The following is a 23,209-nucleotide window of genomic DNA, read 5'->3' as shown; positions in this document are numbered from 1 at the left end:
TAGGGAAGTTCCCCACCTCTGAAATATTCATAATCAATGCACAACAAACTAAGTAAAATGGGGTAGTGTCATTACTGCCGCACTAATGCAATAATAAACCAAAACATATTTACTACATGTATTTATTTGTGCCATTCACCCATACTGAGAATACAATTACAAATTATGCAGATAATACATACTGAAAGATAATATCATTAATCAAGATGCATGGTATTATTAACAGAAATGTACTTATTTAGACAAGCAAGTCTAATTTAGGTATCTGATGAGTTTATATTTATCTTCGTGAACAATGGCACCATAAGTGAAATATTCAGAAGAAGAATATGCTCTCATTTTTTGGTTTTTTTTAAGATTTTTTTTTCTGCAGTATTGTGCTGTTCAAAAAGTATTATGTCATTAGAAGTCTAACTTAAGAATTGAGATCAAGATTTATTCAGATGCAATTTAGAATGGGGCCCAGCTCCAGTGAAACCCATATCACCCATCAAAACAAAGACAACAACCCCCTTCATTCAAACCAATAAACAAGAAATAAAAATATACATGGTACCAGAACAGAACCATGTAGGTTACATTTAAATGTACAATAAATGTATTATGTTATTTAGCAACAACTGAGGAGGGACTAATTAAAAAAACAAAATTGATTCCTTAGGCTCACAGAATTCATTTTGTTTGGGATTTGCAAGGCAATGGCAAAAGAGAATTAGATGTCTAATCAGCATGGGGAGAGAGAATCCACTTTTTTTGAAAATCTCCCACTTACTATGCAATACCTTTCCAGCCTTCCTAAAGAAGTATCAAACAGATTTGTATTCCTAGGTTATTTACAACAAAAGGTTTCACAGCAAAATGGGAAGCGAAATAGGAATGGATCAAGATTTAACTTCATACAATGTTCCTAAATATTAGTATTTTAAACACCTTTATTCTGCATACTCAGAAAATAATTCATAAGCCTGTAGGTTCTGTCTGAAATGGAAATGAAAAACAATTCTAGAAAGGAATTCTATTCAATCAAGTTCTCTCCACAAACATGAAAACACAATTACATGGTACAGTCTGACCCTTATGGGAGGACAAAAAAGTTATCCTTCGTGATATATTTCACAATGACCTTACAGAATTAGTATATACATGGCAGAACACCTAAATCACTTTTTAATTACCCTTACAAAGAAAGTTTGCTTAGCAACATTTCAACAAAAATGCAAAATTTTCAGCTCAAGTCTTCTTCTAAAGCACAACAAACAATTTTATTCTATAAATTTTACTTCAGGCAGGTATTAACAACATTAAATTCATCTGGGGAAGACGCACTACATTAACCTAATAAATAAAGGAGTGATCTGTACAACAGAGACATAGTAGAACTTGAACTATTTCTCATTATTTTTATAAACTAGCAGATAGGAAACTATGGAGAGGCATTAAAATAACTATGGAGTTGCAGCTTATCACCATCTATGTATCAGAAAGTGTTATTACATTAAGATTTCTTGAGGGGGACTTCTAAGAGTATTTTTCTTTCAACTGAAGCACTTACAAAAAAATCCAACAATAGATTTACCTCTCTTCATAGAAAAAATAAACCAAATGTGGTTCTGTACTAGGATATATTTTTCATATGCAGGAACTTAATATTCATAAAGAAAGGCCTTTTCTAATCACAATATTTTATCAGAGAGGACTATCTTCACATCTTGCTTGCAAGTCAAGGTAAGTCAGAGGTATCTTAGGAATGCTTTAAAAATCAGTGTTTTACTTGAAATTAATTAATCCCTCCTCCAAAGGGGTTAATAGTAAGTACAAAAGGCAAACAGTATATACAGCTGCCACTGTCTGCACCAAGCAAATAATTCCAAGCTCAAAATAAGATTAGATTAGAACAGGGAAAAGGACTTGTGTACTTCTTTGCATTTGCTTCAGTGCACCAGTTCAGGCTGGTTTTCTACAAAAGGAAGCACCCCACTAACATAATATGCAATTCCAAGGGACAGGAGAGCGATGACAATGATGAGGAGCAGCACCCTCCAGAAGCCCAGGTCTTCCACAAACTCCTGCCACGTCGTGCGGAAACTGGAAAGAACTCCTTCACCTTGCTGCAGGTTTGGATTAAGAAGGGAATGGCTTTCCATTGCACTACAAAGGATTAAAGTTAAAAATACATCAGAGTAAAAGAATGCATCTGTAAGCGTGACAGTGATCCCACTAAGGGCATCTGAAACATTAAAATAGATTAAAAATCAAACCCCCCTACTGATTTATAGCATTGCTTCTGCTAAATCAGGACAAATTAGATCAGGAAAACACTTCTAATTCTAAACTTATTTTAGCTGAAAGGACATTTTATTAACCTGTACAAAGAGAATTATATTTGTGTATGTATAACTGCACTGAATTTTCAAGCCTGCTACCCAGAAGCCTTCAAAGGTCAGTCCCCATAATTCCTACTAAATATGGCTTAGTAAAAAATACAATGAAGCATAAGTTAAGACCTCAAGGGGCACATATTATTTGTTAATAAAACAAATCATGACTAAAAATAAACTCTGATTAATAAAATGGAAGCTTTAACCAATATTAATTGAGATGCTGAGTTGTGCAGTGACCTTTAATATTCTCCTGGATATCTTTGTTACATGCCCCTTCTAAAAAAGCATTAAAAAATCACAGAAAACAATAACTTTGGATAACAAGAAGCTCAGAAACTTTCTGAACAAGTTAGCATTGCTGTGTTTTCTGCCATATGGTGTTCAGTGACTTCTTTGATGTTTTAGCATTCCACTACTAATCTATCAGGCCCCTTTAAATTATCAGACTATAAATGAGAGACAGAATTCTCACTTTTCATAAAAAACAAATATAAAATCTGAGAGAGACAGTCTTCTTGACAATGATCACCTTTAGAAAAGATGTAAATTGTCTCAAAATCCTGCACAGCTTTGTGAGTAATTCTACCAATTTTGCTGGTTTCACAATTGTAACAGGAAACTATCAGTTGCTTATGAAAAATCTCATGAAGAATAGGAAAGCTTTTGCATAGCCTGACTTCACTTAAAATTTTGGCCATCTCCACATTCCTACTACTTATTACTTGAGTGAAATTACATACATGGATGTTTACAGGATCAGGCCCTGACAAACACAGAAAGGAAACGGTGGAATCAATCACATATTCAATGATGTCAATAGCAGAATGTAAGCAAAAGAAAAAAATTCTTTTCCTCCCTTTTAACTGCTTTCCATTACCATATTCCTAGATATTTCTTACAAGACTAATAAAAAAAATTTAAAAAATCAAGGAAAAGTAATTTCCAAGTCAAAACTAATTGTAGAAATGCTGCTGTTCTTCATGACAGAAATAAATTGAAAAATGATGGTTATCAGAAAAAAGTCTCATTCACAAAGCTCTCTTCTAAGATTACACCATGGGAAAACTTCACACTATTCATATGGTATTTTTTCTCAGGAAGTGTAACCACTGAGGAACAATTAGCCTGAACTCCCACAACTTGCTCAAGTATTGCAGCATCATGTGCACAAGATTTCAGGAATTGCCTATTAAATAGCCTGTATTTTTGTTTTTTAAATATTTACCATGCTGTAAAGCTATTTTAGCTTACCCATAGGTGCAGGATTTAGTAATCTTCCTTACTTACGACTTCCCAAGCAAAACAAAGGGTTTAGTAAAAGACAGCCCTTTGTGCAGAACAGAATTGCTTACTCCTAAGTACTAACTAGTTAATACATAACCACAGAGAGGTTAAATAAAGGTGCAATGCAATTTAAGTGGAAAGGTCACATGCTTGCTCATTAAAAAGGGTACACAGAAAACATTTTTACTATTTTATATTATGACCCGATTAAAACCGATGTTATTCAAGATATTTTTTCTTATTACAAATTAGAGCTGCATTAAATCTGTTACTGCAGCAACATGTCAAAGAAGAGAAGAGTTTGTGCCACACAGCCCAGACAGATGTTCTGCGTCCAGCAGCAGGTGGGAGTTCACATTTAGACATGCTTGTGGCACAGCCACAGGTCCTGCTGGGCTGTGCAGAAGGACAGATGTCTGTGTGAGAGAGGGACAGAGGGAGCTCTGCCTCCTGGCAGCAGGGCAAAGCAAGCAAAACCAAATTTGACTTGGGAACAGAGCTCTGGCCTCTGCTTCCCGAGCAGCAGCAACTGCCTGTAATAAGGAGCAGAAAACTGGAGCCAGAGACTGTTTTTAGAAAGAAGGTTATTTCTCCATAGGTTCATATATAATGTAAGAGTTCAGAGGGCAGAGGACAGAAGACATTAATCTAAGTGTCCCTAAAATGTGAAAATAATACAAAGAGGGATAAGTGAAACTGTGGAGGTCTGAAAAGCCAACTGGTGAAAAGATATTATTTATTTACAAAGCAAACAGCACACAAGCTCATTTGTTTGGCTCCTGTAGACATCTGTCATTTGTTACTTCAAAAATAATGTATTTCAGACATTTTAAACACGTTCCCAAACAAGCTGGGTAGTGCACTGTTTATGTCTCTGTGCCTGTCCCCAAGGAGAGTTGCTGACTTCCTGGCCAAAGCAAACAATATAACATTTATGAAGGTCAAATAACAGAAAGGAAGCTATGTTTGTTAAAGGGACACCATCAAATAAAAAACCAAAATTTAAATGGGGCTGGCTGAGCTGTTCATCCATATGCTTAAACAAAATCAGCCTAAGTGCATTTCTGTATGTCAAGAAATTTTCAGTAAAAGTTAGTGAAGTCCGAAAGGTAATGCGTACTAATTCTTTCAATGTATAACCACATAATTTTGAAAATAAAATTAATTTTCTGTTTCAGGGCTTAGAATAGTCTCTCTGACTGTAAGGTCACCTGATGGGTAAGAAAGAACCTAATGGGAGTACTGAGTATTATTTCTGCAGTTTTGTTGGTTTCACCTTTTCTGTTTACTCAGCTTAGATCTAACTCCATCTATACAGCTTCTTTTCTGTTTACAGTACAGCCTGTCTACATTTTCACATAAACCAAGCAACAGTTATATGACAAAACTCCCTGTCTTTTGTGATATAATGGTCCAGTAGTCATAGTTCATGGTCATCATTAGACAGCATAAAAAAACCAAGTTTTTTTGAATAGGGGTAAGCAGCATAATAAGACATACCAGAAGCAGAAGTCACCATTGTTTTATACAACAGGACTGACTGTTTTCTTTATGTAGTGAAAATGTCTTGTTTTGTGCTTTGTAGGACTTCACTGCATTTCTCAGGGTAGCATTAACTCCCGGAACTGACTAATGCACCAAGCCTGTTCTCCTTATATGTTTGGTTTTTGCTGAGAAACTTTTATTTTATAGCATACAACTTTCAGTAATTACAGTTGCATTTTGTGCTAAAGAATCACAATTTATTACTATTGATTTCCTCTCCCTTGTAACCCCAGCTTTTTGTCTATGCCATCTCAATTTTCCTCATTTCTTGGTATCACTAACCATACTTCTCATGCTTTTGCTTTTTTATTTAAGAAAATTTTAAGTAAGCACAGTCCCAGAACCAGACTTCTAGGAATTCATTATTAACTTCCCTCTAACCCAACAATTTCCCTGAAATGGTCAGCAATTTTCTCAAAATCCTGAGTTCTGCATTAACAATCTCTTTAGCCATCAAAATATTCTTATTCTCCATCTTTTCCAGGACTGCTAACAATAGAAATTTTAGATATGACACCATATAAAATCGTTTATTCAGGTTGAGATTGGTGAAAAGTCTCCCACCCCTTTTTTTTTGCATAGAAAATCATCAAAAGGATGTCAGTTTAGCCTGTGATGCTGCCATTTTGCATTTCACACTATTTCCCACTTGGCTTTGTGGTAGGTGGTAGAATATTTGTGTTAGGGACTCCAAATGGAAAATTAGCAATTTTTTTTTAAATTTTACCATAAAATTAAAATCTCAATAGAAGTTCCTTTTTTTCTTACATTGGATCGGTTTAAAGAGATTTTTCCAAAATTTAACACTTAATTTTGATTTGATAATGTCAGGCCAAATTTGATATTATCTGTTTTGAGGAATAAGCAATCAAGTCAATCCCAAAAATCTAAAGCCATAAACATTATTTCTCCTGGTAGTTATTTTTGTTTGGTAAATACCTTTCACTTTCAGCTGTCTGCATTGTCTCCAGCTTTGAGTGAGCTCCTCTGTTAAATCCTTTCACCTCCTGCTCCTCTAAAGATTCCAGCAGTCTAATCACATCTTTATTCACACCCCTTCGTTTGGCAAGAACAAGTGGTGTTGCACCTTGGTGGTTGCTAAAACAAGGCCATAAAAAGACATAAGAAAATTTTAACATAGAAATTTTGTAACAAGTCAACTCAGCATAACATATTACAATTTAGTAAGTCCTGAGAACTATTTTCTGTTTTATCAGACAGTAATAAATTCCAATCTAACCAAGTTACAGCACAATTGGATATTGAAGAAAATAAGTATATTTAGGTTTGAAATTGCACAACTCTTTTCCCCCTCTAATAAAATTGAATTCTTAGGACTCTAATCTAATTGGAATCTGGGTGTTACAGCAAAAAAAAAAAACAAAAAAAACAAAAAAAAACCCAACAAAAAAACCCCCAGTAGATTTATGGCAATGTTCAAGTTTAAGCTTAATTTCAAGAAAGAATTGTGCAATCTGGCTCCTAATAGTTCCTTTTTCATGAGGGTATTAGGACATGAGGCAGAAATGAAATAAAATACAGATGGTCCCACTGCTGCTATTAAAATAATACTGAATAGGTCCAGAGCTGCCTTTAGACCAGGAATTTCCACCAGAGCTGTTTGAAATGCGGTGGAAAAGTCCCAACCCACAACACATAAATAATTGGGTCTACCAATAACTAGTTTTGCTGAGTTGAAAGCACTAATGAGGGACAGGTGAAAAAGGGACAGATTTAAAAACTCAAAAGCTTTTGACATTACTCCTGGCTTTTGCACACATTGTGAATATGCAGAAAGTTCCACAAACAAAGTAATTCAGCACAGGAATGAAACAGCTAGTTATTTTGCAGCTTGAGAGCTTCCATCTGAGCACTGGCATCTGACAGCTGCTGGAAGCCAGAAGGAAAGAATATACAATATTCTGAGTCACAGACTTTGAGGGAGGGCAAAAAAACTGAAAGGAAGCATTGTTACCAGAAGAGTATGGGAATGAACTGACACACACATATACTGTATTTTCTTTGTCTTAGATAGTACCACAATAGAAAATGGGGTGGAGAAATTCTTTTAAAGTAGTCAATGTGATTTTTTCTTTGGTGCCAACCACCCACACCTGGCTGTCTGGCCAAACCAGGGCAGCAATATCATAAATGAGGCACAATTAGATACAGCAGCTCACACCAGCAGCAGCTATTTACATTTGCTTTGCTTGCTGCACAGACTAGCAGAAGTGGCCTCTTACTCTTTTCCTGCCTTTTTATTTTGCTTTTTTTTAATTAAGTGGTATCTTTGTAAAGTAGAATTGCACCAAATACGTCATTTCAGCAACAGCAGATTTATATGCAAGGCTCTGGTGACAGAAGACTAATGTATTATAAAATAAGTACTGTAAAAAGTGACTTACCAAATATCAATTTTAAGTCCATTAGAAACTAGGAACTGGATGGTATCAACATGGCCACACAGGTGAAGGGCTGTGTTCCCCTGGTAATCAGTGGCTAGCAGGTCAGCACCAAATTTATGCAAGAGTTGACAGATGTCTACATTTCCTCTGGCTGCAGCCAGGTGCAGGCCAGTTCGGCCCCGGCTGTCACGGATGTTTGGGTCAAAGCCGCTCTCCAGGAGCCGCTTGGAGTAGTTGAAATCTCCATCAATACAGGCCTGCAGCAGAGGCACGTTGGTCTGGGAGGAGTCGTTCACAAAAACGTAGGACATTGCTCTGACTCTCTCAGGAGGAGGTGAGCAACCTGCTAGTAAAAGGGTGAAGAAATGATGGTGAAACCAGGCAAATAAAACACAATGCTAATATTCACTAGACTGCTCAGGTCCCAAACAAGAATGCAAAGTAGCTTATAGGTCAACTCTGAAACCTTCCTGTCATACACATTAACTTTGTGTGCTGCGTTCCCTTCTGGTAAAAAGGAAAGAGCTTACACCTCTAGAAAGAGCAGCAAAGCTTTGTTAGGAGAGGAAACTGGTAAGATCTCTGCCACAGATGCCAGACAGGTGATGGGTTTTCAACCTAGTAAGGAACCACATGTAGTAGCATTGATATTAAAGGGCAAAACACCACAGATTGGGACAGAAAGAAAGAACTTTTCATAAATGAGGAAACTCTAAACAATTCAGTCCACTGGTACAGTCACACTAACTGCAATTTTTACCAGCTATAAGCAAAGCTGCTCCAATGGATTTTCACTCTCTGATTTTGAACTTCAATGCACAAACTACACTACAGATAAAAATGCTTAATAAAAATACTAATTTCTTCATTCTGCATTAAATGTATTTTTCAATAGTCTTTGAGAACATTATTTTTACAGTGTCAAAGATACACAAACTATAAAACAAACAAGAACAGCAATACAGAACACAGAAAACTGAATGTATTAGGTGAAATTGCCCACTGAAAACTGGAAGTGGGTGCAAGGAAGACAATGGTAAAATCAAGCACAGAGCTACTGTGGGTTTGAGTAGAACCTCAACATGGAGAAATACAAATGCAGTTTTTCTGGCTTAATACTAAATAAAGGATTAAGCCCTTTTCTGTATCAGGACAGACAAGAGAAGAAGATAAATATTTCACCATGGATTACTTGGTATAGAATATTTGATGAACTATGATTTCAGTTTTGCAGAAGAATATTTTAAGGGTGAGTCAAATCATGATGACACTGCGTGCTTACAGACACAGAAAAGATTACTTGAAAACAATAAGGAAAAAGAGAATGATTTAGCAAGAGAATGGTAGAATGTTCATGAGGCAATTTTAAGCAATGATAACATCTAGAAGACTGGACAACAGTCCTCTTTTTGTACTGCCTCAGAGAGGTGGAAAAAAGAAAAAAAAATCATATAAGTAAGTAAAATTTCTCTAGAAGCAATCTCAACAGATACATGACAAAGTTAAAGTGATAGGAGGGAAACGTGATTTTACTAGATAAGCTTGGAATAGAAAGTGAACTGAAATGTCACTTGAAACAGTATGTTTCACTTGCCCAGGGGTTCTATTCTGGGCTCACGGTGTAGCAGTGTTCTGATTAACTATCTGAATCTCTTATTAAAACTGCTATACACAGATTTAAATTTTCTCATCTATATAAGGTATCCTTCCACACCAGTGCACTCATTCAGCCAGGAGAATGGAAACATGGCCAGTAGCCAAAGAATTCAATTTAAAACCTCTCCTTTTATGAGAGTTCATAATGTCTATATTTTATAGCTCTTCCCTCATGTTTTAGATCAAATTCAAGATGAAAGTACCTCCAGAAGTAATTTCAAAATGTGTACACACTGGTCTGAATAACAGCTCTAGCACTGGGGGCCGTTGAGTTTAATAAATCATATTTAAACTTCACTAGGCTGTGTTTCCTATCTGGACAAATTCTGCTACATATATCAACACTCGTCTAGTTTTCCAGTGCGGGAATGCACAACGTTTTTTTCTTTATTGGATGCTGAAGAGAAAGAGATAGAAATAAATTCTATGTCTTGGTATCTGTATAAGGAATGATTCTAAGCAGAGTACATTCCTCTAGGCTGCAAGTATGGTTTTAAGCACGTGACAGTACATCACTGGCTCAAGAACTCTTTTCCACAACCATCTCCAATAGCAAGTGGCCAGTTCACTGATACACCACAAAACTTAGTGTGAGACTGGAGTCATGCAGGGCACTGACAGCCTCCTTATAACCCTATACAAAAAGAGAGTAAAATGTAATTACTTGAATTTTCAGTGAATATGTTACAACCCCCTGGATGCTACAAAGCTATGATTCCCAGCTGACAGCAATTTCAATTTTCTTGCCCATTTTCCACCCAAATCATGAATGATATGAGAATTTTTATTCCACTCTGCTCATCCAGTGTTCACTGAGAAAAATAATGGGCCCAGTTTCTCTGTGATGTGATTGTGACCTTTATATTCTGCACTAAATCTTCCCTAAAGCAAGGTCATAAATCATTTTAAAACCTCCAATTATCAGCCATAGTAGCAGCATATCAATACCACAAACCCCTACTCACACTTGACAAAAAGTGGTTTGCTTGTAAAATAATGCTTCAGTGTTTAAACCTGCTTAATAAAACAAGGCCTAACATAAATCAACATGAGAATATTATACTGGAAGAAACGTAGGCTGTTTGAGAAACAGCATGGCATGCTCTGTTAAATATAAGCTAATGGCTGTATTTTCATACCAGACGTGTATGTCTGGTAAAGCCTTAGAGAATTCCCCAACTGTGATGAAACATTAGCTAATAATACCTAGAAAAAAAGTCACCTTATCTTCTCAGAAAAGGAAGCACAAATACTAGCAGTTAACAGAAAGTGTAACTGGAAGTCATTCTGATTCAGAATTTATCATCACTAAAATCTAGAACTAATCACTCATGTGTAGAAGACTAAAGTAAAACCTTAGTATTTCACAGTAAGAAAGACAAAGATGAGGCAAATCCTTCTTCCCAATACTTGAACATTGTGGACTAAGCAAATGCATTCACAAAAAAAAATCTGGACCATCTGGTTTGATTTATCTTTGTGATTAAAAAGGTTTTTTCTACTAACACAATTCTATTTCACATATGGCTAGCTAACCTATGCCAAATACAAACTGCACACAAAGCTGAACTATGCACCATGTTTAAAATGTCAGTCTCCAAACAGCATGGTCTTGCCTTAAAATTAACCCAACCTAGCAAAATTTCCTGTGTAAGAAAACTCATAAAAAAAATCACAAGTAAAATTAATTAGATATTTTTCCTTAAACAACTGGTGGTTGCACTTCTGCCCACAGTATCAGAAAAGCTTATTATTGCAATGATTATCTGATACAACAGACTTAGGAGCAAAATTTAGAAACAAAACAGCATTAGCCATTCAATTTAAATTGCTTCTGAAAGGTGAATCAGGTAACAACTCTGAACCTGTCCATAAGCTGACATCCTACCAGTAAGGACTGATTTCATAAGCACCAATTAGGACAAATGGACTTGCATTAGTAGTAAGACACAAAATATTGCAAAATGACCATCCTGAACATCCCAAAAAATTACTACTACTACTACTTAAATAAATCTAATTTTTAAAAACAGAATCACTGCTTGTAAAAATGCATCACTATCCACTGAAAATGTATCTGTTAAATAATATTTTTGTTTAAAAAAAAGGTTTGCTTTTAATAACTTGGTACTTTGACAGAAAATTAGATTTGTGAAAAAAAGTAAATTCAAAGACATCCTCCCAATCTAGAAGGATTCCCATTAGAAAGCCATAATGTAAGAATACATTTTCCCTAGATTTATGCATTTCTTTAGCCTCAACACATTGTACTTCTTAATTAATAACTTCAGAAATTATGCTGTAAGCCTCTTCACTTACACATATAGCACAGAATAAGAAAATTTAACCAAGCTGTTTTGTTTTCAAAAGGAATGCTTATATTAAGTGATCCTGTAAAAATAATTTATTTACTAGGAGTCAGTTGTCTCTCATTGAACTGTGTAAAATGGTAACTCATTGTCCCACACTCATCTGTTGCAGGACACATTCTCATCTGCAGAAGTCAGGAGTGATCTTGAAAAATTCAAACCACAGAGCTAAATGCAAGCTGTGTCACTTCTTAAACTAGTCCTAAAATTTATGTTAACTGTGCACAGTTTTATTTTACTAAATATATGCTGTGGTCTCTGCTTTCTCCTTAAGTTCAACAGCTACCAAACAGCCCCAGGAACAGGAGAGAACAGCTCCACATGAGAAACACCATCACTCATGGGACCCATCTCTCCACTACAAAAGTATTAATGAACCTGCCAAATTGGGATTAATCACCAGTCACTGCTCTATAGGACATACCAGTTCTGGAAAACTAGTTTTCCCCATTACATTCAGGAAAACGGAACAAACTGCCCCTATTTTAAAACAACACATCAGTACCACAGAACACTATCAGATCACTCCATCCTCGAGATTTCTCAGTATTAATACAAACTCTGACATCTAGAACCCAGGCATCAGTAAGATCACCACTAGGGAAACTGCCACCACCAAGAAATGGAAACTAAAACAAATCCAGGAAATAATAACCTCCTCTGCCAGCAAACACACCACACATGTTACTTGCAAAATTTGCATTTATCATCTCCCTTGTGGTAAACAGCATCCTCTTTCTGTAATGCACTTTGAGAGCACTTCAGTGGCAGTGCCTTACAGAGCTCTTCCTCTTCATTATTTAATGAAAACATTCCAGTACTTTGCTTAAAATGCTGAGGGAGAAATTCCTTGCTAAGTTTTCATGCACACATGTATTTATGTGTAAGTTACCGAGAAGTCATTTAACTGAATAAATATTATATTTAGTAAAAAAGTATGTGATCAACTCATTTCCATTTAGGAAAGAACTCCATTATGTACATCAAAATCCACTTAAGTTCTGTATTTTCTATTGGAAATCTTTATCTTTTCAGTACAAACTGGAACAGTTTTATGGCTCCACCAATATGGAACTGCTGCTAAAAGCAGCACCTCAGATTAAGCACAGCATGATGCCTGTTTTACACACTGCTATATTCTGCAGATTTTCACTTTCTAACTTCAGCTATTTTTTCAACAGTTCCTGGATTTGAGGTATCACAGCAGGTTTCTAACACCTACATGCCCTCTCATGTCCCTAGTCAGCCACATGGGTAGGTGCCAACAGAATAACATTATTTATGCCATTTGTTTCCAATCAGTCCCATTCCCTTATGCACACATGAGACATCCAGGTAATGATCTCTTGATGTCAGGACCATCCTGTAAGTAGAAACTCTGGGACACTGCACATACAAAGGGCTTTACAAGTACAGGCTACAAAGTGCTTTATGAAAAAGCTTTAACAACTATTGCTGCTCTTATGGATCAGCAGATGATGGCTTTGGGAAACAGGGAGCTTTGCTCATTATTGCCCAGTATGTCAACACTACAAGATAAAAAATATACAAGGCCTCAAATGTCAATCCAAGGTTGCAGGATGCTTCCCCAGATAAAATAGTACAAGCTTTGTGTACTTAGGTACACAAAACAAGAAAGAGATCATTCACCTAAAATGCCTTTATTAACAAGCAGATTCACAAACATTTTATCCTTGCTAAACTTAACTGGTAATTCAGTTGCATTACATGTTTGAGCACATTTAACTTCTATCAAATATACAGTAAGTATTTTTGAACATTGCTCATCTTTCATCTTCTGTGCAAGAACTATTTAGGAAAAAAGGCAATTTACAGATTTTTTTCAAATAATCTGTAACTAATTCCTCACAATTGGCTCAATTAAACCAGTATATAGCTGCAGTACTTCTCTGATCATTGTGGCCAGTTTGAATACATCTGTTTTTGTATAAAGTTATTGAATCAATCAGTCATAATTATCAACCTCTTCACAAAGCTTTACCTGAACTCCTTTTTTGTTTCTGCTGGGAACACGTAGGGTGTACGCTGGTCAAGAAAATATTAAAGGTTACTACATATTGTTTTGTTATTGGTTTAATAGTCTGGTTATTAACAGAGTAGCGAGAATTTGTCCAACTCTTAATTAATTAATTGTTTGTGTTTAAATTTGCTGCAGCCTCGGAGCAGCCCTGGAGGCTGGACGGACACTGCCACCACGTGGACTGCTGAATTCCTGTCCGACTGGAGGGACAAACACAATCACAGAATGCTGTGAGGGGGGAGAGACTTTAACAGGGCATCTGGCCCGGCCCCCCGCCACGGACAGGGACACCTGAGACACCGCTGACCCGGCTGCTCCCAGCCCCAGCCAGCTTGGCCTTGAGCACTTCCAGGGATGGGGCATCCACGGCTCCTCTGGGCAACTTTTCCAGTTGTTCTTCACCCTCACAGGAAAGAATTTCATCCTTATATCCCATCTAAACTTTCCCTCTGTCAGTTTAAAGCCATTCCCAGTTTCATGTCCTTGTAAAAACCCCTCTCCACCTTTTGTTGTACTGGCATGGTGTGTAAGCCTTGACTCACACAGACCACTTTTTCTACATTTGTGGTGTTTTCTACTATCCTGGGAAGGAAATTACGAAAGGCCTGAAAATAAGATTTTATAAAATCTTATTAAAAGGATTCTGACATCCAAACTGCTACTTCCTTGCAGTATAAACAGCATTCTCATTTAATCTCTGATTCTCTATTAGTGAAATGAGGACTTAGGTACATTGCTTGAGTTCTGAAACCAAAGGTATTTAATTTTAAGAAGTATGTATTTATGCCTGTTTCTTTAAAAATACCCAAAACTAAATCCAAAACACCCACACACAAAAAACCTAGTCCTTACCTAGACAAACAGTAAGTCTGAGATGACATATTAACTAACATGGGGAAAACTCTCTGTGTCCAGGAGGAATCATCAGAAATCAGAACTTAATAAAAGCAATAATGCAAACTAAGAACCTATGACCAAATGACTTGTTATATATTTCATATTTTCTTACTTTTTCCCCTTATAATATATATAATAGCTTATATGTCCTTAGTCATGCATAACCTTGATGACATGGCCTTGGTGTGAAACATCAAACCTGGTTTAGTGGCTAGTGAACAGAAACAAGTCACTTTTAAAAGCAGATGTCTCCTAAATTTGTGAGTCATTTATATATAACTGTATGCTTGACTTCACCTTTGAGAAAATATCTTGCTCTGCTTGTTCATTGAAGTTCATTATTTTATACCAACAATGTATTTACATCAATGTACCAATGCTAAGACAACTAGGATTGTCAAACATGCAACTTTTACTACAACTGCTGGATACACATATTTCTGTTCAGAATTTTCATGTTCACACAGTAAATCACTAAACCAGTTTATCAAAGACAAATAGTAAATTGATAAATTTATTCTTTCAAATATTTTAAATATCAATGCAGCATGACTTTAAAAACGTAACAGTATCACAGTGGATTTATGTGACAAGATAAAATGGTAACACTATTAAGGTTGTATGTCTAACTGCTATATACATAGTGATACTACCTTTGCACAATAGTTGCTTCACTATGCTTAGACTCAAAAAATTTCTCCATGTAGGCAAACATGTAGTAGTAAAAGTGACTGCCCAACTTCAGTCTAAAGGGACTGAAGGGAGTAAACCAGCAGCCTAAGCATTCTCAGGACAACAGGCAGGTCTGAGGAGAATGAGAGGACAGCTTCAAGCTCCTGATCTGCACAGGGGCTGGAATTGACCAGAAATGCAATGAAAGATGATTGAAAAGAACCTGAGAGTGAGGTAGCTCAACTGATGTTTACCATTTGCATTAATTTATCCTGCTGAGCCTGAAAACAAAAGACATCACATATACAGGGAGAACTTCTACCTTTAGATAACTTAGTAAATAATAGTAACTCATCTGTAAAAGACCCAATCAATATTCAGCATGAAACCCAATGTCTAGTCAATGAACAGCAATACCCATATGTCGTGGTTTGAGAGGAAGTGAGTTTTTTGGGATGCTGTGGTCAAACCTATAGGTGCTCAGATTTGAATACTGGCACCTGGTGTAGCCACTGGGGACATGGATATGCCTCTGAGAACACGGGGGTTAAAAGCAGAGAACTCCCAGGAAATCTCTCTCTTGGGTTCCAGCGGGGAAACAGGCAGACCTCTCCCCTGCCCAGCTGCTGCGGCTGGGCGGGGCAGGGGACGCCGTGCGGCCGGGTGAGGTAGGGCCTGGACCCTGAGGATGGAAGGGTGGAGGAGCACCAAGAGTCATCGGGCAGCCCCCCCCCCCCCCCCCCAGGAGAGACAGAGAGAGAGAGAGAGAGCTGGTACCTGTGCCACCTTGAAATTTGATAGCAGCCGGCCGAGATGGAGAAGGAAGGGGGGGGGGTGCGGCGAGAAGGTGCCCGGCAGGGCAGTGTGGGAGTTCTGGACAGGCAGAGACTGAGATTTTTAACCCTTTTCTTGGATGATGGAAACCTCACAAATGCTGATCCTCCTGGAGCTGAATGAGAAGAGTAATAGAGATGAGATACGAGGAAATGGGCCACAAGAGAAGTGGAGAAGAATCTTGGGTGGGAGGAGGTGATGGAGTGGCCTTTGGCTGGACTTTTCTTGTATAGCCATGGACAGAACCATTTTTTTCCTGTGACACAGAGACTGCATTTAGGGGGAGGCAATGGCTTGGAGCCAAGAGAGTGCAGCGATGCTATGGGAGTGCATGAACAGAGACAACGGGTGAGGAGGGTGGTGGTTGGTGCCCTCGATCTTCAGTGGAGGAGAAGATCTCTGTTCTTGAGACCCCTCGGCCCCAGGGGGTGAAATTTGGGGGGGACAGGTGTCCTGAAAGTGAGAGACTGTGCTCTTTCTGGAACTGGACAAAGCACCCTTAAAAGGAAAACCCTAGAAGCAGCTCTGGTCCATGGGCAGTGGTGAGAGCACTGGGCATGGAAGGAAGGTGTCACGATGGCAAATGATCTCTCGGCGGTGCCACGAGTGACAGGAAACACAAGAGGTTTCAACTGTGTTTTCCAGGGGAAGCCTATGGCCCAAGAGGGACTCCTCACTCCTTGATGAACTGAGAATTGGTTATCTAAAGGGTGGTGATGGACTGAGAGTTGGTGATCTGAGGGATGGATGTATTGGAAATTTGGTGGGGGGAAGAGGAAATGTTTTTGGAAGGTTTTCATTCTTTCTGTGTGTTTCTTTTTACATATAGTTGTAGGTTAATAAAGTTTTCTCTTCTGTATTCCTAAGCTGGAGCTTGCTTTTCTCTATTCCTGGTCACATCTCACAGCAGACACCAGGGAGAAGGTATTTTCATGGGGGCACTGGCATTGTGCCAGCGTCAAACCATGACACCATGTTTCTTTAAAGAGGTTTGACAAGTTCTATTTGAGGAAGGATAAGGAGAAACTGTGAAGAAAGTCCACGTCAATTATGACTTCTGTGAATAAAGAGCCAACATAAAGTAGCCACAGCAGATCACAACAAAGGTCCTTTTAGGCCTAGTAAAAGTTTTGAAATGGTGGCAAAAAGCAGAGGCCAGAAAGAACATAGAATAGGGCAAGCATATATAATATTGCTTTTTCTATTCAAAATGGATGGGGGTTTTACGTATTTGGCTCCACCTCCACCTCTGAATCTGCTCTTTCTCCTCTTCAACACAAATACTTTTAATACCAACAACATACTCTGGTAAGTTCTCCAACTCAGTTCTTATGAAGAACATCTTTTGGTCTTGCTGAAGCAGGGGCTTGGCAGCTTCCCTTGTGAACCCCCAGCTCTCCTGCAGGAAGAACAGACTGTTGTTCACCTCTGCATGTTCTTTTCCTGCCACTCATGATTCTACAGGCCTTCATCACAGCCTCCTTAGACATCCCTTTCCAGGATGAATTTTGAAGTCCCGCTTTCTGGTCATATCTCATTTGGAAGGGGGTCTGCGTCTGTGACCATTCTTGTTTTGCTTCTCTGAATCTCACTCATTTTTACTCTGTTTTGTGAGCTGGGAGACAGAGCAGGATTGACTCAATCAAGATGTGTGGGGTGAACCATGGATTAACAAGTGTCATGACAAAATTCTTTGCTTTGTTTTTTACTTGTTTCTTCAGTAATATTCCACTGTTTGTTTTCCACTTTTCCACTGCTGCTTAATGCTGTTGTTACATTTTGATGGAACCATTCATCAAAACTCTAAGATACTGCTCATTACAGAGAAGTAATGGGAAGTTAGGATTCTCTTGATGCTATCTGAATCCCTCTACTTACACTGAACTCATGTGCCAGTATATTATCCAGTTACTGTTTTACAGGGCTCTTTTGCAGCTTTTCATAGCTGACTCTATCTTTACAACCCATGTCCTGGCAAACACTATAACCTTGTTGCTCACTGCCTTTTCCAGGCTGTACATGCAAATTCTAACAACTCAGAAGCCAGAACTGAACCATGCAGAACTAAAATTATTCCAGTCTTACTGATCATAAGTTGACTAAACTGATGTCCTGGATGAGGCTGATCCGACTCACCGAGTGCTCTGCTTTCAAGAGCAGCCACCAGAGATCCTCCATTGGGAGAGCACGAGCCTGGCTGCTTCCTGCAGTCCATTCTCCACACACACCCAGCAGCCACCACAGTACATTGTGGACCTGCCTGAGCAGCCCTTCAACAGACCTTTTGTCCATTTTCTAACTCATTCCTGAACCTGCTCACACTGCCACTATAGTGCCCCTGTCATCCTTCCCTGCATCCATCTGAAACGACCTCCCAACAGCCCCAGCATGAACAACTGCCTCAACACTGGATGAATAACTCTCACTTTACTCACTGCCTTCACTGCATAACCTTGGTCATGCCCCAGCCATATCCTCTGTGAACAATCCTGACTTTTCAATCCTTCCTCTTAAAGAAGCTGATCCCCTTGTTCCTTTCAGTTGCCCTCCCCTATCCCACCGTGTCCTTCTTCCAATGCAGAGGCTGGAACCACACAAACTACCTCAGATGTGGGTGCACCAGCTGCAGCAGCAAAATGGTGCCCTCTGTCTTCTTCTTACTATCTCTTTGAGGACAGTCACCATTTTCCTGGCTCTCTGGCTGCCACTACACTGAGCTTAGGTTTCCAGGGAACATTCAGCGGTAACTCCAAGCACTTTCTCTTGATTGGTGGCTGCCAGTCTCAAGTTCACCACAATATGAGCATGGTTTAGATTATTTTACCCAAGACAACATCTTACTTTGTGCACACTGAAGCTCATGTGCCACCTTTCTGCCTCCTTCCTTTTCTTTTGGCAATTTCTTTTTGCCTTCTTTATAATTTTTCAACACAACCACTTCTGCATGTAAGAAATGTCTTTGATGCTACACACATCCACTCTCCTCAACAGCCTCTAGTGTGGTACTTTGTTTTAATGCTTCCTGAAGGTCCACATCACCTCTATCTACAACCCTACTCAGAAACCCTGAGGAAAAGCTGATGAGTCTTGGTTGTAGCAAAACTCTGAAGATGTACCCATTCTCAGAGAGAACCAACCCCTAAGGTACTAACACATAGCATGGACAGGCATTATCTTCTGTGGATAAAAAACTCCAAGGTGAAGAAGACACACAAGCATTTTACACCATCCAGGGGAAGCCCATACACCCCAAGCCATTCCTGAAATGTCCTGATGCCCTTCTTCTGTCACCATCCACTACTGCTGGTCAATCAGCAGACACTCGTAACACTCTCTTGAGCATGCTGAAGAATATCATAACGAGAAGTACAGGATTTATGCCTTTGAGTTTATATTATAAAATTCAGCTGATGTAGCTGCATTACTTGGATGTCAGAAATTTGCTGACTGACAAAACTGGTGTTTAAGCAGCTCTGTTCCACAACCAATTGAAATTTTGTTGAAAAAGTGAAAGAAAAAATGCCACTTGGAAAAGTGGTGCTGATAGATGAATGACAACCAGAATCTAAGTCCTGTAAGTACAGACAAGGCTGCAGTGGGGGACTGCACAAGATAAAACCTTTTTTCCCACATATTTATTATCATCTTTAAATAGCACACCACAAAGCAAACCCCAACAAAACTGACCATTTCAGTATCTGTGCTCTTGACTTACACACACAATAAACACTCACAATGGAAATTTGGTGGAACAAACCCATGCACTCAAGACAGGCCTGCTGCCTACTCTAACAGCATCCTATGGATGGTCTCTCCATGGACAGCTCAATGCTTCAGGGATCATGTGTTCCACATAACATGTATAAACCAATGCCCTCTAAAACATCTTATGTGCTTATTAACTGATCTATCTGGAAGTGCAACATCCACAACTGAGATCATGTGGGGCGATATTAACTGACAGACTGACCAAAAGAAAAGAGTGACAGCCCTCAAAATTCCAGCATACCCAAATCCCTAGAAGAGCTTCTAGAAGTAGTTCACTCCTTGGACAATCAAGTACCTCTGGTCCTGAGCTGCAGATGAGGACTTTAAGGCCACAAGGGCTCAAACATTAAGTTCAAAAGAACTTGAGGTGAGATAACACAATTACCTTAAAGCACTGCTTCAAATCCCTTGCTCTTGCTGATGAGACAACTCTAACTGAAGGACACCAATACCTGAAGAGAAGAAATCTCTGTGTCACTGATTACAGATCAGAACTGAATGTTAGAGTCCCCTCTTGCAGAGGCAAACTCACACTGCTCTGGTAAGAAGACACCAGATGCACATTCTACACTTCAAGCTCCACCTCATCTCAGTGTACTCATCACACATTTTCTTCAACACAAAGAAGTCAGCAATGAGCCATTGTCATTTCCTGACTGTCACCAACTCTACTATTCAGACTGCAAACATTACTATTTTTTTCTTCTAAAAAACAATTTAACAAGTTATTGCTAATAACCTATTTCACAAACAAAAAAGAAAAACTGATCTATAGTCTACAGGTAACACTAAACTTAGGCCTCTGATGCAGCAAACAAAAATATTATTTTTACAAATCAGTCATATTCCATCTAGTAATTGTTCAGTTTTTGCTCTTCCTTGACCTTTTGGAAGGCTGGTCCTAAATATCAGTGCTCTCTGATGGTTAGAAATTTTCATATATTATTAATCTTAAAATCTATGTTAAATTATTCATGTATTAACATGATCCTTTATTTCAATTTATTTCCCTCATGGTGTTTACCTTGCTGGTTAAACAGAAAGCAAAATTACAATTATTCTGCAAAATTAAAAAAAGCCAAATGCCTCTTCCAACAGACTCTTAATTTCTCTACTTGACCTCAGCATATCTTCTGTTTCTGTTCCAGTTTTTTTGCTGGGAATGATTAACATTATACAAAGAATTCTAGAGTTCTGTTCATGGATAATAGTAACTCCTTTAACTGGATCACTGTAGTAAGCATTTACATTTTCTGCAATTCAATATCTTGTAACTACCTAACATTCTTTGATTTTGTGTTGCTTTCAACTGGTAAGAATTTATTCTACAAATTTTTTGCTTGCAAGGTAACAACTCTAAACCCTCATTCTTTAAATTGTTATTAAACTTATATCCTTTTTCTCAGAATCACCCAATTCTTTCTGTGTAGTACTAGAACCCTCTTCAATACTGTCAGTGCCTCCCAACTCCCCATCACTATCAAATTAAGACAGTAAAGTTTTAATTGCTACATCAAGGCCTCTATTAAATATTTTGTAAGATCGGTCTTAAGACTGATCTTCAAAGAACTAATTTTATACCCTCTGCTACTCAGATTTGATGGATTTTCGATTCAATATTACTCACCATAGTTTGTTTCTAGTTATTTCCCTATCCTGTCTACAGTTCAGGTGTTATCCCTACCTTTTCATCACAATAACAACGTGCAGCAGCTTTAGTGCAGTCTAGAAAATTAAAAAGGGAACTATTCCATTTCCCATAAAAACAGTAACTGCTTCATCAAAGACAGTTACGACAGCAGGTTAAAACATGTATTTCAGTCTCACTTATCTTGTTTACCCCTAGAAATCACGTTCAAAGCCGCTCACTTACCAATGCCCTGTCAGCCGGGCGGCCCCGTCCCCTCCCCTCCCCTGAAGGCTGCCACTGCTCCCGCTGTTCTCCCACCAAACGGCATCACAGCGCTCCACCTCTCCGGCTCCCGGGCCGGCCTCTGCCCAGGGCCCGTCCCCGGCTCCCTCCCCAGGCCTGGCACGGGCCTGTGGCGGTGACAGCGCCCTCGGTTCCCTGCCGTGCCCTCCCAGGCCTCCCGCTGCCGCCCCGGCCCCGCGGTCCCGTCCCGCTCCCGCCGTACCTGCGCGGGGCTCTCGGGGGGCGCGCGGCGCCGGGCGGAGCGAGCGGCCGGGCGAGCGCGCGCGCCCCCTGCTGGGCGGAGGTCGCCGGGCGCTCCGTGCCCGTCCGCCCCCTCACGGCGCCCCGGGCGGGGGCCTGGGCACGGGGCAGGGCCGCGGTGCGGTGCCGGCCCGCGAGAGGCTGGAAAGCAGGAGCAGCGGGGCCGGCAGGACCAGGGCAGTGATCGGCCCCCCGTACTCGGCTCTGGTGACGCCTCCCCTCCTGTACTGGGCTCAGGACTGGGCTTCTCAGTTCAGGAAGGGTATTCAGGAGCTGGAGCGAGTCCAGAGAAGGGCAGTGGAGCTGGGGAAGGCTCTGGAGCCCAAGCCCTGAGCGGAGCAGCTGATGGGGCTGGGGGTGCTCGGCCTGGAGCAAAGGAGGCTCGGCTGTGACCTGAGCGCTCTCTGCAGAGCCCTGAGAGGAGCCTGAGGCCAGGGGAGGGTCGGGCTCTTCTCACAGGTAACAAGTGACAGCACAAGAAGACATCGCCCCAGGCTGTGCCAGGGGTTGGACATTAGGAGGAATTTCTTCACAGAAAGGGCGATTAGACACTCTCCAGAGAGGTGGGAGAGGCTTCAGCCCTGGAGGTGTTTAAAGACTTAAATACTGGACCATGGTGTGGTTGATGGGGCGGTGTTCCGGCAGAGGTCTCAGAGGTCTTTTCCAACCTAACTGATTGTGCGAATCTGCGATTTTGACGCTGCTGTGTGTGCTATCCCTGTAACCTGAAGAGAAGAAATCTCTGTGTCACTGATTACAGATCAGAACTGAATTTTAGAGTCCCCTCTTGCACAGCAAACTCACACTGCTCTGGTAAGAAGACACCAGATGCACATTCTAAAATCAGCAAGATAAACATTCAGGCATAAGTACAGTGCCTCTGTCCCCGCCTCACCTCAGCACCAAGGTTCTCTGAGTATATGTGAATGGAAGCGGGGGTGAGAGGGGAGAAAGGGTGGGGGCTGAAGTTATTTGACTTCACCCAAAAATATCAGTGTAGCTTTTTTTTTGGATGGATGATGACTCAGCAGGTCAGTAATGGCATTATAATGACCACAAGGACATATATATACAGGTACTTTAACTGCTGAATAGGCCTGAATTAGATTGACTTCTGTTAATCACACATTCTTTAACCATAAAAACTGCATAAATGCTACCTTTCAACTCTACTTTTCCTAAAG

The 23,209-nt window shown here is 39.6% G+C and overlaps 1 protein-coding gene across 6 annotated transcripts; it reads right to left on the bottom strand.

Annotated features, from left to right (window-relative positions):
* Window positions 1-106: 106 nt before the first annotated feature.
* On the bottom strand, window positions 107-22,019 carry ANKRD46 (ankyrin repeat domain 46). 6 transcript variants are annotated; one of them, XM_066564959.1, is made up of 6 exons: window positions 21,726-21,742; window positions 20,238-20,304; window positions 16,028-16,199; window positions 7,616-7,961; window positions 6,150-6,308; window positions 107-2,148 (listed from the first exon to the last, which is right to left on the bottom strand). In XM_066564959.1, exons 4-6 carry the CDS (start codon window positions 7,924-7,926, stop codon window positions 1,932-1,934), a joined length of 687 nt encoding a protein of 228 aa, XP_066421056.1. In that variant the 5' UTR covers window positions 7,927-7,961; window positions 16,028-16,199; window positions 20,238-20,304; window positions 21,726-21,742; the 3' UTR covers window positions 107-1,931. The 6 variants fall into 6 exon arrangements, with proteins under 6 accessions (XP_066421056.1, XP_066421064.1, XP_066421041.1 ...); XM_066564967.1 differs by having other exon boundaries at window positions 7,616-7,958; XM_066564944.1 differs by lacking the exon at window positions 16,028-16,199 and having other exon boundaries at window positions 21,726-21,826.
* Between the last annotated feature and the right edge of the window lie 1,190 nt (window positions 22,020-23,209).

Source organism: Molothrus aeneus, chromosome 1, assembly GCF_037042795.1.
Source record: "Molothrus aeneus isolate 106 chromosome 1, BPBGC_Maene_1.0, whole genome shotgun sequence".
NCBI classification, from domain to species: domain Eukaryota; kingdom Metazoa; phylum Chordata; class Aves; order Passeriformes; family Icteridae; genus Molothrus; species Molothrus aeneus.
Note: the sequence above shows the minus strand (reverse complement) of the source record. Positions and strands in the feature narration are given on the sequence as shown.

What these genes read in the sequence shown, in the direction of transcription:
- ANKRD46 (XM_066564975.1), bottom strand. Translation starts at nt 7,926, where the DNA reads ATGTCCTACGTTTTTGTGAACGACTCCTCCCAGACCAACGTGCCTCTG. An exon ending in GGACTTAAAATTGATATTTG is followed by an intron (nt 6,309 to 7,615) that starts GTAAGTCACTTT and finishes GCCTTGTTTTAG; the next exon opens with CAACCACCAAGGTGCAACAC. An exon ending in CAGACAGCTGAAAGTGAAAG is followed by an intron (nt 2,149 to 6,149) that starts GTATTTACCAAA and finishes AATCCTTTGTAG; the next exon opens with TGCAATGGAAAGCCATTCCC.